The sequence below is a fragment of the Vipera berus genome (genome assembly GCF_964194415.1).
Source record: "Vipera berus genome assembly, chromosome: 13".
In the NCBI taxonomy this organism is placed as follows: domain Eukaryota; kingdom Metazoa; phylum Chordata; class Lepidosauria; order Squamata; family Viperidae; genus Vipera; species Vipera berus.
Genome location: NC_138216.1, coordinates 16,457,568 through 16,477,968, shown reverse-complemented (window position 1 = coordinate 16,477,968; position 20,401 = coordinate 16,457,568). Strand labels below are relative to the sequence as shown.

The following is a 20,401-nucleotide window of genomic DNA, read 5'->3' as shown; positions in this document are numbered from 1 at the left end:
ACTGAGGCAAGAAAGTTCGTAAAATGGGACAAAACTCACTTAACAAATGCCTCACATAACAACATAAATTTGGGGCTCAATTGTGGTGGTAAGTGGAGGACTACCTGCAATGACCTGAGGCACAGGTGTCCAACCTTGGCAAATTTTAAGACCTGTGGACTTCAACTCCCAGAATTCCCTAGCTAGCTAGGGGATTCTGGGAACTGAAGTCTTAAAAGGTGCCAAGGCTGGACACCCCTGGATTGATCCATTCCAGGGAGAAGTTCCAGACTGTCCCCCAATGCCTCTTTGGCAGAAGAGCCACGATGGTGGCACCTCAGCAACTCTCAAGAGGCATTTATCTTCTCCTGAGCCTGCCTGCATAGGCCCTGCTGCCCACTTGAAGGACCCAGGTCAAGCTTGTGGGCCCAGCCCAATGGGTGGGTCCACCCCATTCCAGAGAAGGCCTTCCCTGCTGACTCAGGGCTTCTGTTTCATCTGTCTTCCCTATCATTCCTTGGAGAGATGACAAATTCCATCATTTGTGGAATAAGGCAGTCCCATTCCTTGTGCCACTGATGTTGCTACTGTGCCAACTTGACTCATCAGTGTCTTCTGAAAAGGATCAGGTAGAGACAGAATTGTGTCTGGACCAATTCTTTCAAGGCTGAATGTGAAGGAAGGCCAGTGTCAATAGGCACAGGTAGTCCTCGCCTTACAACCACAATTGAGCCCAAAATTTCTGTTGCTAAGCAGCATAGGTGTCAGGTTTTGCCCCAATTTACAATCTTTTTCCCACTGTTGTTATGTGAATTGTTGCTAAGAAAGGAAAATGGGGCAAAATTCACTTAACAACGGTCTTGCTTAGCAATAGAAATTTGAGGCTCAATCGTGGTCGTAAGTCAAGGACTTCCTGTATTCTCTGCTACCTTTAGGGTTGTCTTCTGGGCAGTTGAGCATATTTGCAAGCTAGGCTTTGGGGTGGTATCTTCCATCTACAGAGTGTTTTCTGAACCTGCGTTGCTTGGGGTATATCTTGCCCACAAAGACAACGGCTTTGATTTGCACTAATGCTGTTTTACAGGGTCAGTGATGGAGAACTGACGCTTTTGAACTTTGGGGTCGGAGAAGACTTCTGAGGCCACCATGAGCAGCCAAAACAACAAAGCGTTGGATCATCCAACAAGTTCTCACTCCAGTCACAAATAACCAGGCTCCAATTATCCTCTTTCAGGCAGATTACGCAAAGATGCATCTCTCTGCATCTCTAATGCTGGAAAAGTGGAAGGGAAGAGAAGAGGAAGAGGAGGAGAACCAGCAGCCAGGGGAATGGACTCAGTCAGAGGGACAATGGATACACCATTGGGAGACTTGAAAGAAGAGGTCTTGCCTTCAGAGGTTGTGGGAGCTTCATCACTGGAAGCTTTCAATAAGAGACTGGATTGCCATCTGTCAGAAATGGTGTAGGGTCTCCTGCTTGGGTGGGGGGGTTGGACTAGATGACTTACAAGGTCCCTTCCAACTCTGTTGTTCTATTCTATTCTATTCTATTCTATTCTATTCTATTCTATTCTATTCTATTCTATTCTATTCTATTCTATTCTATTCTATTCTATTCTATTCTATACATAGGTTAGCTAGAGACCTTGTCATGGAGAAAATCTATCTCTGTAATCTCCAGGAAACAAAACAGTCTCAATGGCATATTATCAGTCATCTTCCAATATCACTTTTTAAAATTAAAGATGTCCCTTATAAAAAGTGTTCAGTTTTAGGCAAGAACTTGGTGGAGAGTAGAGCAGGTGCTGACTTGTGCTCACACTAGAGCTGGAGGACCCCACATGCCCAGCCCCTGCATTAGTGCAGCACAGCAAGGTTGGCTTTTGAAAAATGTCCATTTGGGGAAATTTGATGTATATAATTCAAGTGATGGCCATTATTCTCTCCTCTGGGAAAAGTGGGTTTGGAGACTGCATCCGTCATCAGGCAGATGCAGGCAATAGAGCAGGCATGTCAAACTCGCAACATCATGTGATGTCATGTGATATATCATGACTTTTTCCCCATTGCTGGCAATGGGGTGGGCGCAGTTTTGGCATGATGCATGGCAGTTTGACATGCCTGCAATAGAGGAATTTTTGGGCCCACTTCAGGGCAAAACATTGGGAATTTGTCTTTAGAAAGAAAAAAATCAGCAATAGACCATTTTCCAATGGCTAGAATTCTTCTTTTTGCTTTGCCTGCCAAGGTAAACAGGCAAACCCCATTTTTCCCCCTCTTTGAAGCTAAATTTTAAATTGGTTCAAGCAGTGATCACAAACACAATCCCTATTTAACCTTAACCAGCAAAGCAGTGTGTCTTAACCTATGGGTCACTATCACCTGCCTGGGTTTTATTTATTGGCTGCTTAGTTATCAGGTCAATACAGGTGAAGAATTAATAGCTCCCCAGATTATGGCCTTCCAGATTTTACAGTTCCTCTCCCCAGCTGGAATTCCTCTAAGTCTAAGAAATCCTACAATACAGTCAAGATTTCAGAATATATCCTAGGGTTTCTGATTCTAGAGTCCCAAGATCAAAATGCATTTCAGCCAAATGCTTAATAAATTCAGCAGAGCAACCATGATAATAAAGGGGTCTTTTCATCCGTTTCTCCATGAAACTGATTTTTCCTCTTCGAGCCATTCCCGGTTTAATGGCTTTGTTAAAAGATTTGTAATTATGACAGGGAGCTAAGAAGATAATTGCCATGTTTCATTGATAAGCTGACTAATAAGGAACAATGTGATCAAGACAAGGCACGATCAAGATTTTTTTTATTATTATTGTTCCCCAGAAGAAGCAGTGAAGAAATCTGCCAGCTGACATGTGAGGGTGACTTCTGCGCTCAGGTTCAAACACTCGGCTGAGGTCAGGATAGAGTCATGTTTACCGGAAAAACAAGGGAGCACACAATGGAGGGTGGGGTTTGAAATATCCCTTTCCAAAACCTCATGCTAATGAAAGACTCTTTGCACCTCACTAACCCCACCCACGGCATTCAAAACATATCCTGCCACGATGTGGGCGTTAGGTTGAGCTCATATTGACCTATCTGTAGAAAGTGTATCTCCCATGTAAACACTGCAGATCCCAGGAAGACCCACGGAGTCAGCCCTGCGATTAGGCAATGGCATCTTCAAGCAGCAGACCTAACCAACCTTTCTTGCAAATCCCATCTCCAAACTGCCACCTCCAAAGGACCTTCATTGCCTCCCTATCTTATCATTTATTTATTTGTTTGTTTGTTTGTTTGTTTGTTTGTTTGTTTTATATACCGCCCTTCTCCCGGAGGACTCAGGGCGGTGTACAGAGCAATAAAGTAAGAATACAATAAAGCAATAAAGTGAGAAAATTTTAAAACCCAAATCCATCAGGCCAGGCCGGCTTGTTGGAATAGATAAGTTTTTAGATCACGCCGGAAGGAGCGAAGGTCGGGGGCCATCCGGATTTCAGCTGGTAAGCGGTTCCAAAGGATTGGCGCACCCACCGAGAATGCTCTCCCCCTGGGGGTCACCAGCCGACATTCTCTGACCGGTGGCACCCTGAGGAGGCCCTCTCTGTGGGAGCGCACAGGACGGAGGGATGTTGACGCTGGCAGTAGGTGCTCCCGCAGGTAATCCGGACCCACGCCATGTAGGGCTTTGTATGTCATCACTAGCACCTTGAATTTCACCCGGAAGGCAACTGGAAGCCAGTGCAGCTCACGGAGCAGAGGTGTAATATGGGAGTATCGGGAGACCCCCAAAAGCACTCGTGCAGCTGCACTCTGCACCAGCTGAAGCTTCCGAGTGGTTCTCAAGGGCAGCCCCATGTAAAGAACGTTGCAGTAGTCAAGACGAGAGGTCACAAGTGCATGGGTGACTGTACGCAAGGCATCCAGGTCCAGATAGGGTCGCAGCTGGCGCACCAGACGAACCTGGGCGAAGGCCCCTCTAGTCACAGCTCCTATATGATCTTCTAAGGAGAGCTGTGAATCTAAGAGGACACCCAGATTGCGAGCCTTATCTACGGGGGGTAATAACTCGCCCCCGATATTAATTTATATTAATATATATTAATATTATTTGTTAATGTATTATTCATTGCATAAATAAATCTTGGGTCATGTGAATCCCTGATGGATTCAGGTGCTCTTAGGAACCTCTTGAAGAGATCCTGGCTGAAGAGCGTGTTATGAGGTGGTTGCCACTCAAGATCAAAGCAGTTGGACTCCTGAGTATCCTATTTCAGATAATAAAATAAGGGACTGAAACCTAGAGCATTAAGATAAAGAAAATGGTTAAAAGCCAAGTAGACAAGCACCCTCAGCTGAAAAAGCTAATGCAATCCTTGGTTGCATAAACAGAGAATCAAAATCACGTGAAGTATTAGTACTGCTTTCTAAAACCTTAGAAAGGCCACACCTGGAATAATGCATCCATTTTTGGTCACCACATTACAAAAATGATGTTGAAACTTTGGAAAAAGTGCAGAGAAGAGCAACTAAGACGATTAAGCGCCTAGAGACTAAAACATGATGAATGGTTGCAGAAACTGGGTACGGCTGGTTTAGAAAAAAGGACTAAAGGTGACATGATAACAGTCTTCCAATATTTGAGGGGTTGCTGCGAAGAAGAGAGGGGACAATCTATTTTCCAAAGCACCTGAAGCAAGAAAAAGAAGCAATGGATGAAAACTAATCAAGGAGAGAAGCAACCTAAAACTAAGGAGAAATTTCCTAATAGTGAGAATAATTAATCAGGGGAATGGCTTGACTTCAGAGGTTTTGGGTCCTCCATCACAGGAGGCTTTCAAAAAGAGACTGGATAGCCACTTGTCTGAAATGGTACAGGGTTTCCTGCTTGAGCACAGGGTTGGACTAGAAGACCTCCAAGGTCCCTTCCAGCTCTATTCTCAGTGATTGAAAATAAACCTCTTTTCCTTCCCTGGGATTTATGCCAGTACATCATTTCTGCCTGCGTCGTGATTTTGCTGCATCAGAATTACAGTTCAGCATCTTCTGGACTGCTTACACTTCACCAAAAGACATCAAAAATGGAGAAGCAAAGAAGAAATAGATTCTAACCAAAATGACTCCTTTCTATCAAGCAAAGCTGATTTAATGATAATGTTCACAGGACCCTGTGTAGCAAGGCACCATTCCATCAGATGCTACATTTTGAAGGACAGGGACAAGATGCTGCAAATTGTTGGACGTTTAAAGCTGAATTTAGACAGGAAAATCCTTTAAAGTGAGGACTCTGCTCTACTCCTGGGCCATCCAGACATTCGCTTGTTTAAACGCAGACAAAAAGAAAAGGGTTAGGTGTCAGGCCTGAATGATGTAAGAATGATGCATTCACATGTTTTTCTTGTGATTGAGAGAGTGGATAGAAGAATCAGACAAGAGAGAGGCTGCTTGTATACATGGTCTACTTACGTCAGGCATTCAACTGTCTAATCCAGTGTTATTCAACCTCTACAACGTGAAGACAACTGGATTTCAACTCCCAGAATTTCCCAAGAAGCCATGCTGGCTGGAAACTCTGGGAGTTGAACATAGAATCACAACCAATCAGGGCAATATATCAAAAGCAAACAGCCCGCATAATAGTTAATAATAGTCTGACTAAAGTATGTAATATTGAAAAAGGTACAAGGCAGGGGTGCCCGTTGTCACCTCTATTATTTGTTTTAACATTGGAAATATTGATTAAAATACGTGATTCGGATAAAATTAAGGGAATTCAAATTAGAGACCAGGATTATAGATTGAGGGCGTTCGCAGATGATCTGGTTGTTACAGTGACTCAGCCTGATTATTCAGTTGTAGAATTGATGGAGATAATAACGCAATATGGGAACATACAAAAAACTAAAATGTGGGAACATACAAAAAACTAAAATGTTGTCTAAAAACATGACAGTATCACAAAAGGCTGTTTTAGAAGAGCTAACGGGATTTGAAATAGTTAAAAGGGTTAAATATTTGGGGATATATTTGTCACCCTCAAATGTGAAGTTATATAAAAATAATTATGAAAAGTTATGGGGAAAAGTACAAAAAGAATTAGATAGTTGGAAAAAACTACAATTATCCTTATTGGGAAGAATTGCAGCAGTGAAAATGAATGTTTTGCCAAAATTTTTATTTTTATTTCAAATGATACCTATACTTAAAAAGGATTTAAATTTGGAGGAATGGCAAAAAGGAATTAATAAATTTGTATGGGCAGGGAAAAAGCCACGAGTTAAATTTAAGATACGCGTGAAAAAGGTGGTCTTAAAATGCCTAATTTCAAATTATATTATGAAGCTGCTGCTTTGTCAGCGATAAGTGATTGGTTTAATTTAACACAAGCGAGATTATTAAATCTTGAGGGTCATGATTTGTTATTTGGATGGCATGCATATTTATTGTATGATAAGAAGGTGGATAATGTGTTTAAGATACATATTTTAAGGTATGCTCTGTTGCGAGTTTGGAAAAAGTACAGACACAAGTTAAATTATAAGATACCTATTTGGGCAATACCTAAACATGCAATAGAAAATATAAATGTTGGATTTAAACATGATGTGATTACATATAAGGAAATTTTAAGTTTTGAGAGGAATGTATGGCAATTAAAGTCATATAATATTTTAAAAGAAGAAAAGATTGTACAAACCTGGTTTCAGTATGGGCAATTACAGGCTAGATGGAAAGAGGACCAGAAAACTGGTTTTTAAATGATTGATGAAAATTTGGTTAAGTAAATTAGAGATCAAGGTCAAGCACATATAAAAAGGATATATCTTGCATTGATAGAAATTGATTCAGAGACGGAACTTGTCAAAGACTGTATGATAAAGTGGGCCCAGAATTTTCAAGAAGTCATTACAATGGATACTTGGGAAAAGATTTGGGTGAGAAATGTAAAATTTACGCAAGCTCAAAACTTAAGAGAGAACTTTTATAAGATGTTTTATAGGTGGCATTTAGATCCTAAAAAATTAGCAAGTATGTATCCGAACTGCCAGCCCAAATGTTGGAGGTGTGGCCTTGAGGATGCAACGTATTTTCATATATGGTGGACCTGTAAAAAGGTTAAAGCTTTTTGGATTAAAATTTGGTGGAATATGCAAAAAATATTTAAGAAAAGGATAAAGTTTTGTCCGCAACTGTTTTTATTGGGTATTATCACAGATACTACCGTTGTGGACACTAAGCTGATGTTGAATTTAATTACGGCAGCGAGACTTTTAGTAGCGCAATATTGGAAGAAGGAAGAACTGCCGACTATAGAAGAGTTGACTTTAAAAGTTTCTAACTTGGCGGAAATGGCAAAGATTTCAGCGTATTTGAAAGACCATTCGCAACAAAGATATATCTTGGAATGGAGAAGATGGATTGATTACATCCAGAATAAATATGGGACTAAAAAGTTTCACTTAGCATTTGAGTAAGTAGTGGATTTATATGATGTATAAGCTTGTAGTTATTTTATTAAGAGTTAAAGTACGATAGAATTTAATATTTTATTGTTGTTTGCATATTTTAGATTATGTTTGTTTGTTTTTTTATACCCTGTATTTAGCTCTGGGAAGTCGGGGAGGGGGGGAGGGGAGGGGAGGGGAGGGGAGAGTTGGGGAGGTTTGGGGAGAGGGGAGGGGGAGGGGAGGGGTTTTGTATTCAAAAATGTACTGTAAAACTTTTCAATAAAAAAAGAACATAGAATCATAGGACTGGAAGGGACCTTGGAGGTCTTCTAGTCCAGCCTCCTGCTCAAGGCAGGAGCTTTACACCATCCCAGTCAAATGGTTTTCCAGTCTGTTTTTGAAAACCTTCAGTGATGGGGCGCCCACAACCCCAGTAGGCACGCTATTTCCTTGATTAATTGTTTTCACTGTCAGCAAAAAAAATTGTTTTCACTGTCATCCTAGGTTGAATCTCTCTTTAACAAGCTTCCACCCATTACTTCTTGTCCTGCCCTCAGGTGCCTTAGAAAATAAGCCAATCCCCTCTTCTCTGGGGCAGCCCCTCAAGTCCTGAAAGACAGCTTTCGTGCAACCCCTAATACTTCTCTTTATGAGGACCCAGATTGTTGGGGGCAACAAGCTGACTCTGTAAAAGGGCTGAAAAGCACTTTGAAGTGGTAGATAAGTCTAAGTGCTATTGCTATTACTGTCATCTATATATCATATCTATCTGTCTGTCTGTCTATTATATCTCTCTATTTATCATCTATTTATCATAGATGATAGATGCGCCCTAGTGGCACAGTGGCTAGAATGCAGTATTGCAGGCTAATTCTGCTGACTGCCAGGAGTTTGATCCTCACCGGCTCAAGGTTGACTCAGCCTTCCGTCCTTCCGAGGTCAGTAAAATGAGGGCCCAGATTGTTGGGGGGGGGCACAGGCTGACCCTATAAACTGCTTAAAGAGGCCTGCAAAGCACTGTGAAGTGGTATATATGTTTAAGTGCTATTGCTGTTGCTAGACATACCTAGTTTCCTTAGCTGCTCATCATACAATTTAGCCTCCAGACCCTTTCTCATCTTTGTTGCTCTTTGTGCACTTCTTCAAGTTCCGCATGTCTTCAAATTGCCAAGGTTGAGAAACACTGGTCTAATGCAGTATAATGAGACATGAAGGTGGGTATTTCAAGAAGGACTCCGTCAAGCAACATCAAAGGACTCCCAGCCGTCTTTCTTACTTCAGAGCTCCAGAATGCTTTGATGTCTTCACATCTAAAGGAGAAACTCAGTTCTGAAACTGAATTCTTCCCAAAGGCTTGATGTTATTAAGTCCTGGATGTGTGCCCGACCTGAATTAAGCGGGCCAAGAACCATCTTCCTTCTGAAATGGTGATTCTTCCACACGAAGCCTCAGGTGATGAATACAGATTATCTTCAGTTGATTTCCATGTCAAGCACAAAACAAAACACTCGGCTTAAAAGAAATTAATCAAGTCCTGGCCAACATGTTTTCCCACATTCCTTCAAAGGATGTTTGTCACAAATCTTTGGAGGAGGCTGGAGCTCTTGGCGGGGTAATTAAATGTTCCTGCCACCCCAGTATTTCCTTCCTGTCACTACAACTGATCTCTGTCACTCCTTGGTTCCATGTTGGCTGAAGGACCGGAGCATGCTCCAGTTTAAGTTTAAGTATTCAACCCGGGGGTGAAGCCATCAACAAGCTGGGAGAAAAACAAAGGGCTCGTCGCAATTCTCATCCGCAAAGGTAAGAGATTTCTTTGACATCCTGAAATTCCTGAAAATAGGAATAGGAAGGAAAACCCAAGGTCTGTCTCTCTTTTGCATCAACAGGTGATGTTCCTTGGCTGAGCAGATGCTAATGGAATGAGTGCCAGCCAAACTTCTTATTAAAGTTTAATCCCTCATTGGTTTAATTCATGCACTTATATTCTGTGAGCCAGGAGTTCTTGTAAAACCCTTCAAACTGCTGTTTTGAGGCTTTTTGATACGCTAGCAGAATGGAATAGCTGTACCACCAATGAATCTTTCCCCCCAGGTTTTAAATCGTATCACAATAAGAAGATTTTTAGCACTGTCTGTTCAGAAGTAAGTCCCATGCTTGCTTGGTAGGGCTTATTTTTAGCTGCTTGAGTGTAGGGTACAACTCTCTCTCTCTCTCTCTCTCTCTCTCTCTCTCTCTCTCTCTCTCTCTCTCTCTCTCTCTCTCACTCACTTCTTCCTTCCTTCCTTCCTTCCTTCCTTCCTTCCTTCCTTCCTTCCTTCCTTCCTTCCTTCCTTCCTTCCTTCCTTCCTTCCTTCCTTCCTTCCCCCTCAGAACATAGGAACATCCAGATTTAAAAGTAACACTTGGAAAAAGTAAAAATAAGGAAAAGCAGAAATCCAACATTCAGCCAAATGTTTTGAATTTCTCAGAAAAGTTCTCAGCTCTGGTTAGAAAGCTGAATAACTGACAAATGTTAGAACTTTTTAAATACTCTTTGTGGTTCAGAGGAGAATGTTGCTGAATGGAGGGCCCGGTTCACTTCCTTCTTGCTATGAATTATGCTCGTGTAGTTCTCCAGTAGTTTAATGCACTGAAGCCACTGGCTCAGTAACTGACAATGTGGGAAGAAATGAAAATCAAGAAATACAACAATAGGATGTTTATTCTAAACACTTTTTCTAGAATTATAACTGAACAACAAGACTGCAACATAGGACCTGTAGTTTGGGTCTGGGTGGCCCGGGGAGGGGGATGGACACATTTTCATGATTAAATGACGGGTGAACCATCCCCAAATGGAAAACGCTCAAATCAGGTTCATGAATACATGCAAGACCTTGTGATCCTGATATCTCGATTTGGGATATAAAATTAGCGCTTCCTCTTCTGTCTTTGTACTGTGCTTACCTGTCAGGTCCCCAAAACCAAGAAAGACATGCGGTGATTCTTCCAAGCAGATTTCTTTATTGTTCCCTGCCTTTGGCTAAAATCTCGCCAAACTGAAGCAAACTACTCCCTACATGAAGCATATACTCTGGGAACTCTTAGGAAGGGGCTGTCTCCACCCTCTTTCTCTCTGAGTTGCCTCTTGCACCTCTGGAAGGAAATCTTCCCTCCTGGTAATTCAGGCCAGTTACTGTCTGGGCGTTGAGCACTTCTGAAGACTACCTCAGTAACACGCAAGAAGGGCAACCAAGGAGCTTAAAATCACAAAAGTAAAAATAGGTGAATGGCTGGGAAAAGACTTAAGCAAAGGTCAGGCTGGCTACAAATAAGAATCCACCTTAAAAGGTGAAATCAAAAAAGAAACAGAGTAGCTGAGCTTAAAAGGAGAATTTCAAAGAAAGGGTTATGCCAAGTTATGTTTTGGTTTAAAGAAAAACCCTACCTCTCCTTTAATCACAATATTCATTAAGAAGGACAGGAAGAATGACCTCTGGAATTCGAATTTGGAACAATAAGGTTCTATCAATAATGAGAAAAAGCATCTTATCAATGTAAAAGAGCAAACAAATTATTATCAAATAATAAACAAAATTGTGCTATTTTAATACGGTATCTAGAGATACTTACAAAACATTTTGTAAAGAAACCAGAGAAACAAAGTTCCTAATTTACATAATTTGAGCACCATTATATTTACATATGATTCTACATATGTAATATAATTATTATTCACAAGTTTACGTGGCACGAAATACCAAAACTTAATTTTATAATTAATTTCAAGGGCTGTGCAAGTCTTCAAAAATCCATTTTTAACAAAGGGAAATAATAGCAAATGTGTTTTGATCACTGCTGTGGTGATTTGTGTGGCCTGAAGGTGATTTGATTATGTGCAATCAAGTCATTTTTTACTCCTAAAGGTAAAGGTAAAGGTTCCCCCGCACATGTGTGCTAGTCATTTCTGACTCTAGGGGCCGGTGCTCATCTCCGTTTCAAAGCCGAAGAGCCGGCGCTTGTCCGAGGACGTCTCCGTGGTCATGTGGCCGGCATGACTAGACGCCAAAGGCGCACGGAATGCTGTTACCTTCCCACCGTAGTGGTCCCTATTTTTCTACTTGCATTTTTACGTGCTTTCAAACTGCTAGGTTGGCAGAAGCTGGGACCAGTAACAGGTACTCACTCTGTTACGCGGCACTTGGGATTCAACCCGCCAAACTGCCGACCTTCTGATTGACAACCTCAGCGTCCTAACCCACTGAGCCACCGCGTCCCTTCTTTTGACTCCTAGCGACACATAAATAGATTTTCTCCAAGACAATCTGTCCCCCCCCCGGTCTTTCAGGTCTTCTCATGGTGTATCCATCACCATTATAACTGAGTCCATCCACCTGGCTGCTGGTTATCCTCTTCTCTTTCCTTTCACTTTTCCTCATTTTTTTGTGCTTCCACGATGAAAGGATTTGCCAGTGACATCACTATTGCCCAGGGGACACCCAGTTGGGGCTCCTTTTGTGTCCCTGCAAAGTTGCCCACCAAAGTGGTACATATTAACCTGCCGAAATTCAAACTGCTGGATTGGCAGGAGCTGGAGCATATGATGGGAGCTCACCGTACCCCATGGCAGCAATGGGTCTCAAATGTGAGCCTGCTGATCATCAGCCCGACATTCTAACCTTGTGAGCCACCGTGCTCCTACTACCTTTGCACATGTTAGACCCTTCTCTAGAGAGCTGCGTTTTTGCATAACGTAAAGTAGAATAATTTGAACCTGGTCATTTGTGCCTAAAGTGAGAACTCTTGTTGATTTGCCTAATGCTTCACTTCTATGTTTTCTTTCTCGGTGACTTCAGGAGCCTTCTCCAACACCAAAAAGGTCAATACTCTTCCTATCGTACATTTTCAAGATCCAACTTTCTCTTCCATAGAGTGTCACAGGAAAAACCATCTGGCTCTTGTACATCTGAAGATCTGCCAAGGCGTTCATGGCTGCTGGACCCTTGCGCTAGTCTGCAGCATACAGTATTGCTTGGTCTAACCGAAGCCAAATTTCTTCGCTTCCCTCAACTCTACCAATGTTTTGGGGGTTTTAAAGTGCTGGTAGTGAAAATGAGAATATTTCCCAATATGTTGCCTGTCATTTGAGATAGATTGTTGACAAATCTAGGGTGCAAAGAAGCTTGGGGTCTCTATTTAGGGAAAACATATTTGGCAAAGTCTGTGGCAGCATCGGGGAAGGGTTGAAAAGGCCAGAGCTGGAAGGGGCCTTGGAGGTCTTCTAGTCTAACCCCCTGCTCAAGCAGGAGACCCTATATCACTTCAGGCAGTCTCTTCTTAAAAAGCTCCAGTGATGAAGCTTCTGGAGGCAAGCTGTTCCACTCACTGTTAAGGAAGCTTCTCCTTAATTCCAGGTTGCTTCTATCTTTGATCAATTTCCAACCATGGTTTCTTGTCCTGCCTTCAGGCGCTTTGGAGAATAGCTTGACTCCCTCTTCTTTGTGGCAGCCCCTCAAACACTGGAATACTGCTATTATGTCACCCCCTAAATCCTTCTTTTCTCTAGAGTAGATATATCCAGTTCCTGAAACCGTTCTTCATATGTCTTAGCCCCCAACCCCCTTATCGTCTTAGTTGCTCTTCTCTGCACTTTTCCCAAAGTCTCAACATCCTTTTGTAATGTTTTGACCAAAACTGGATGCAGTATTCTAGGTGTGGTCTTACTAAGAATTTATAAAGTGGTAGGAACTCTGTTTAGCAAGGCAAAGACTTCATGAGGCCTTGCCCAGCAAGCAAGGCTCCTCCTACATCAGCCAGTTGGATTGATCTTTGAAGCTTGGTTTGGAGTAAGCTACATTCAGGCCAAGATTTAAGTGCTTTGGCTTGTTCAGTAATTAGCTAGAGATACCTCTGATGAAACTGTGTGAGAACAAGAGAGTTAAAATGCAACCTTAACCCTGTGGTTTGTATTGTTTCCAACACCTGAGATGGCTAACAGGTGAAAATCAAGACATTTGCCCTCTGACTTGCTTTTTCTCTTTTGGAGGAAAATATTTGTTTGTTTGTTTATCTGTTCTCCCCCCCCCCCCCAATCCATCATATTTTTGAACCGCCCATCTCCCTCAGATGTCTGGAATAAAGATGTCCCAGCAGAAGGAGCAAGTCTCCGTTCCCATGGTGTCGCTGGCTATGCCCCAGGAATCTTATGCTCCGGGATACTCTGCTTCATACACCCCGGAGGCCTATACATCACAGCCCTACAATCCACAATTGTATGCCCCACAATCCTACGGCTCAGAATCACAAAGCTATAAACAATATGCAACAGATCCGTACGCACCTGACGCTTCGGATACTTATTGCGTCTCAGGTAGGTGCCAGGTACATCAAAGGAGAAAGAGGGTTGGGTTTGGGGCTTGATCCGAACCCTCTGCAACACTTCTCTTCCTCCTCTCCTCTCGGTGCAGGTGCTTGCTGCTATGAGGTTCCATCCCCACCTCCGTACAGCTGTGAAGAAGTGCCTTGTGACGCATTAGGACCAGGTACAGACCAGAAACTTATATGCGGAAGACTGATTCATATACAGCAGTGTTTCCCAAACTTAGGAATGTTAAGATGCGTGGACTTCAACTCCCAGAATTCCCCAGCCAGTTTAAAGTTCCCTTGGTTGGGAAACACTGATATACAGTTAGTCCTGGACTTACAACCATTCATTTAGTGACCATTCAAACTTACATTGGCACTGAAAACAGTGGCATATGACCACTCCTCATGCTTATGACCGCTGCAGCATCCCCATGTTCATGTGATCTAAGTTTGGGCACTTGGCAACCAACATGTATTTAACAGAGGTTGCAGGATCCCAGGTCATGTGATCCCCCTTTGCAACCTTCTCAGTAACTTCAACAAGCAAAGTCAATGGGGAGAGCCGGACTCACTTAGCAACCACATGATTCACTTAAGAACTGCAGTCATTTGCTTAACAACCATGGCAAACTAAGGTTACAAAATCACATCTGACACACTTGTAGTTTTGTATTTTTATATCTTTGCCCTGTTCACCGCCCTGAGTCCTTTGGGAGAAGGGCGGTATACAAATAAAATTATTATTATTATTGTTATTATTGTTTATTGTTATTATTATTATTATTATTATTATTATTATTATTATTATTATTATTATTATTATTATTATTATTATTATTATTAACAGTTTCCTTGCTTAGCAACAGAATTTCTGGTCAGTTGTAGTTATAAAGTGAGGACTACCTGCAATTTTGGGGAAGAATAAGATGCCTTATATGTCCAAGTAGCATTCTTTGCTAGGTCTGTTCCCAAACACCAAGGGCAAAGGTCTCTGCTAGACTTTGCATAAGGTAGTCAACAGAATGCTGACTTTGGGATAGATTAGATACGGTAGACAGACAGACAGACAGATATGGAGAGATAGAGATAGATAGATAGTTGATAGAGATTTAATTATATAGAGATAGATAGATAGATAGATAGATAGATAGATAGATAGATAGATAGATAGATAGATAGATAGAGATATGCAGAAAGAGAGAGACAGAGACAGACAGACAGATATGGAGAGATAAAGATAGATAGATGATAGAGATATAATGATAGATAGATAGATAGATAGATAGATAGATAGATAGATAGATAGATAGATAGATAGATAGATAGATAGAGATGGAGAGATAGAGACAGAGACAGAGACAGAAACAAATAGATAGAGGGATAGTCCAGAATGTTGGAAATACAAAATGTCTCATTTATGGCCATTTGCAGATAGATAAAGTGGGTTGCTAGTATTCTCATTTATGTTTATGATGCAATCATGGCTTATTCTGGACACCTAAGATCTCACACTAGACTGATACCTGAGGAGAACAACATCCATGTTTCCCTGAATTTCCCACTTAAGGTTCTTAAGAAGGTTCTCCTCAAGTATCTAAGCACGTGGGGAGGACTGGAATGCTGACTATGGACTGGGAAGAGTCTCTGCAAATGTTAGCGATACGAGTGGGGCAAATGACAGGGCACCCATTTAATTAGAAGGACACGTATGAGACTAAGTTGCTCCCTTGATTGGTGTTCCGAGGAACTCCTGGATGGAACTCCTTCAAGGTGTTTCTGTTTTAAGAGTGCTGGTGGAGTCCCTGGGAGGCCCAGAAGCATTTGTGTATATAGAAGTGGTGCATCACACTTGCTCTTTTTAATCAAAAGACTTCTATGAAAGTATTTAAGGGCAGATACAGCACAGTGTCTATGTGGAACCGCTTGAGAGGTGGACAGGGACCCAAGGCCATCCTAGTCCAGTCACGAGGACAGAGATGGTTTAAATTGCCCAGCTAAGATAAAAGATGGGGAAAGGGATGGAGAAAAAGCTTATTCCCAGGTGTCTTCTCACAAAACCACCTTTCCTAGCAAAAACGAAACTTTCAACCTCATTATCAGGAGACCCTTTCAAAGCTTTTCGCTTGTTTTCAATTCCTCCTGGGGTTTGCTGAGCTGTCTCAATTTGTGAGCTGGAGGGAAGGTCTACTGTTGTTTTCATGACATTTTATTCCAATGTTTGAACATTTCACCAGTTCCCCACCCTTCCCAATCTGAAAAAGCAAGTAGCGGAGTTGGAAAGGACCTTGCAGGTCATCTAGTCCAGGGGCCCCCAACCTATGGGCTGCATCCCACTACTGGGCTGTGGCCTACTGGCCACCGGGCCGCAAGTCAGTCTGGCCAGTGCGCGCATGCACACCCCCACTTGCGCTAGCGTCCGTGGACCCGTTTGTGCATGTGCATGGGGCTAACAGTGGCGGCTAGCACCTGTACAAATGGGGCTGCTAGCGTGCACGGGGTTTATGCAGCCCATTTGCACATGTGCACAGTTGATAGCGGCAGCAGCTAGTGCCTGTGCACGTGTGCAAATGGGGTCACTAGCGCAGTGCAGGTTATGCATCCTGTTTGCACATGCATGTGGGTGCTAGCTGCAGCTGTGGCTAGCACCTGCACAAACTGCACTCCTAGCCCTGTGCAGGTGTGTATGGCCCCGTTCGCTTGTGGCTTCATTCATGCGCGTATGCGCAAACAAATTTCCCAGCTGCTCCCTTTCCCACCAGCATGGAAAGGTAGGTGACTTCTGTTCTAGGCCAACCCCCTGCTGAAGCAGGAGACCTTATTCCAGGGGTCCTCAACCTTGGCAACTTTAAGATTTGTGGACTTCAACTCCCAGAATTCCTCAGCCTGCCTTATACCATTCCAGAGAAGTGGCTGTCCAGAAAAGATTCCTGCCTACTCTGAAAAGCTCTGGATGTAAGAATGCATCATGATGTTTGTCCCCTCTCTGTCCCATAGTCTGCATGGACTCATCCCCACCTGTTGTGGTGGCCGGAATCTTCTCCAGTAAACCTGCATCCACCATCTGCCCCTGTTGCCGACAGATTATCACCACTGAGGTGGTCTTCCGTGTGGGATGCCTAACCTATGCCCTCTCGACCTGCCTGTGTTTGATAGGGTGAGTGTCCATGCTCTGTGACTTTATCTTCCTACATGTCCATAGAGTTCATTAGGTCAGAGTAGCCCCCTTTAGTTGGAGGGGAGGGGCTGCAGGGTCAAAAAACCCAAGATGACGTGCACACCTGTGCACTCAGTCCCACTCTTTTTCACATCTGTCCTGATGGCTGCCCCCTTGATTTTTTTTTTGTTAAATCCCCCTCCAGCCCTAAGAGTTTTCAGGGATGAAACGGATGCCTCACCCCAGAGATGGGGACGTTTTGGTAGCTGAGAGTTATTTTAAAGTTCATTTGGGAGGAGCTTAGGGATACTACAGGTGGGGCACTTGAGACTTTCTTTGGGCTTTTTATGGGTTTGTGGGGCCTCATTGCAGGTAAGCCCAGAGGCTTTCACAGAAGTGCACATAAAAGCCATTTTGATGCAAGCTCCACCCCTTTGGAACCTGCACAGTGATATTTGCATACAGGTATTTAAGGAGGCAGAGCTGCTTTGGCCCTGTTACAGAAACCACTGGATCCTGGAGATGCTTTTTGGCCCAGTGTTTCTCAACCTCAGCCACTCAGTTCATAAGTCTTAAAGTTGGCTAGGGAATTCTGGGAGTTGGCTGGTGTGGAGAAAACCCTCTTTTTGCTTTTGTGCAACCTTATGAAGACTCCTGCTCTAAGAAGCTTGCCATCTATAGCAGTGTTTCTCAAGCTTGGCAACATTAAGATAAGTGGTCATCAACTGCCAGAATTCCCCAGCCAGCCATGGGGAGAAACACATCTATAGGATAAAGCTGATGACGTGGGTGGGGTTCTTCAAGAAGGACATATTTACAGTAAAATCTCAGAGTGCCTTCTCCAACCAGGTCTAGGACTGCAGTCAAAGACTGGAAGCTTGGAATCTGAGGGACCACTGGAGGTCCGGAAAGCACCAGGGTGTAGTACACTGTCTCAGGTCTAGAGCAGGGGCCTCCAAACTTGGCAACTTTAAGACTTGAGGATTTTAACTCCCAGAATTCCACAACCAGGATGGCTGGTTGAGGAATTCTGGGAGTTGATGTACACAAGTCTTAAAGTTGCCAATTTTGGAGAGCCCTGGTTTAGAATTGCTGGGGTTGATTGACAGGCAATAATTCTGTATTTCTAATGTGGCATCTTTGGGGACTGATCCATTTTCATACTGCTGGGTCGTTAGGAATTGCCTGAGCTAGAATGGCTGATGGTTGGTATATGCAATTTTGAAATGGATTTCTTGGTGTAATTTCTTGGCATAAGAAAAAAAAAAGAGTTCAGTTCCCTTTTGAAAAAGGACCTTTGAGATTCTTGGCCTAATAATAACAACAACAGCAAGCCATAAGAAAACCCTTTTCAAGTCATGGTCTGTCTTTTTATTTTCCTATCTGGCTCTCAGCTGCTGCCTGGGCTGCTGTCTCTTCCCCTTCCTGTCCAAATGCTGTAAGGACGTCGATCATTACTGCCCCTGTTGCCGATATCACATCTACCGGTACAAAAGGATCTAGCAGCTTAGAAGAACAGCCCACCCATCCATCTCCCAACTTGGGTGGATTCACACGTTCCATCCTGGACTGTTCTTATGTCTGGAACTGGATTGCACTGTGCACGATGGGTTCCCTGGTCTGCCGTGAAACTGGCTGAGCTCCAGTCAATGTTGGCTTCAGTCTCCTAAGCAGAGAAGTGGCTTGCAGCCGGTCAAGGATCTGCTCTAGGATTTTCTGTTTTACTTTCCTGGTATTTACAGTTTGCAAATTAACTGTTTTGGTTTTTCTTTTGTGAATCCTTTGGTACGCTTCCTTCTCGAGGTTGCTTAAATCCATTTGCATGCTTCAGTCACCACGTTTCTCCTCTGAGGACCATGTCAGCAATACGCCATTTATGTCCTACCAAACATCTCAACCTCCTGCTCTACCTACAACATTTAAGCATTTGCTTCCCTTTCCTGGGCTGATGGTCTGTGAGAGGCCACTTTTACGTCATGCTGGACTGAGAAATCCTTCATTCTTTTCCCTGACCAACTTTCATTTGCTTGGATAAAGGAAACTTCAGAGAAATCTCTCCATTTCTGGGCTGGCAGGGTCCCCCAAACAGTGGAGATGGAGTCCAAGGCCATGTCATCTGAGCCCCACCCATTTTAATATGCATTTAAAAAGAGGGCAGGGCTTGGTGGTGGCTGACATCTAGACTTTCTGGACCGTCTCTATGTAGGCTATCCTGCCTGCCCCTATATTTGATACAGAATTATGAAAAGCTGTTTGTTTCATCTCTTATTTTAGGGGATTAAATGTTAAGATTTTGATTCTTTAAGTGGACAGGGTAATGACAAAGCTGTCTCATTAGATGGGAGAGCAGGAAACTTTCCTTGGATGATGCTCTATTTTGTTGTACTGGTTAAAGAAATGGTTCCTGTGTTGTTCCCTAATGTTGTATTTTCTTTGGTGAGGAAGATGGAGGACACTGGCAGCTGAAGAGGGGAGGGAGAAGAAGAGCAAAGGAGGAAGGAGTATACCATCAGTAGCTGGTGGTCCTTTGGGGCACTATTTCTCAACTTCAGCAGCTTAAGATGTGTGGACCTCTGAATTCCCCAGCCAAATGCTAGCTGGGGAGTTCTGGGAGTCAAAGTCCACATATCTTAAGGTTGGCTAGGGAATTCTGGGAGTTGAAGCCCATATATCTTAAAATTGGCTGGGGAATTCTGGGAGTCAAAGTCCACAAACCTAAAATTGGTTGGGAAATTCTGGGAGTCAAACTCCATATATGTTAAAATTGGCTGGGGAATTCAGGGAGTTGCAGTCCATAAAATTGGTTGGGAATTCTGGGAGTCAAAATCCACACATTCTAAAATTGGCTATGGAAGTCAAAGTCTACACAACTCAAAGTTGGCTGGGGAACTCTGGAAGTGAAAGTTCATACATCTTAAAGTTGCCAAGACTGAGAAACTCTACTCTAGTGACAAAAAGAGAGAGAGAGAAATGGGCCTCTGAGCCAGATTTTTAAGAAGACATGACCATGCCAGGCTTGGTTCTCAACCAGGTGAGATCTCATATGTATTTAAGGATCTCAGTCTTCAAATGCACCATAGAATTTAAAATTCTTGCATGCAGAAGGATAGCAAGTCAACGTCTCTGCCGCCACTCTCACTGGATGGCCCCTCATGCTACCATGGCCTCCAAGAGAGTCCTGGCCTGGACCTTTTCTCCACCTAAGTAAAATCAGGAGCTGAAATGTATCACCACTTGAACTGGTACGTATATGTGGGGTAACCAACATTTGTTGTTTTGATTTCCCCAAAAGTTGTTTTTAAATACTGCACAACAGATATTTTTAATGATTTCCATTTGGTTAATTTTGTTTAGTTGAGTTGAACCACAATTTACTGATTACATCTCAGATGATTTTGCTAAGCAGGACACAGTGAGCCATCAGCCACTTATAAGCCAATCCGGTTTGAGGCATCTTTTTCAGAGCTAAACTTGAA

General features: G+C 42.9%; 1 protein-coding gene across 1 annotated transcript; it reads left to right on the top strand.

Moving 5' to 3' along the window:
* Positions 1–13,531: 13,531 nt before the first annotated feature.
* On the top strand, positions 13,532–18,428 carry LOC308673996 (lipopolysaccharide-induced tumor necrosis factor-alpha factor homolog; the record flags this gene model as incomplete). The annotated part of the gene is made up of 4 exons (XM_081338115.1): positions 13,532–13,775; positions 13,873–13,947; positions 16,766–16,925; positions 18,320–18,428. 4 exons carry the CDS (start codon positions 13,532–13,534, stop codon positions 18,426–18,428), a joined length of 588 nt encoding a protein of 195 aa, XP_081194241.1.
* Between the last annotated feature and the right edge of the window lie 1,973 nt (positions 18,429–20,401).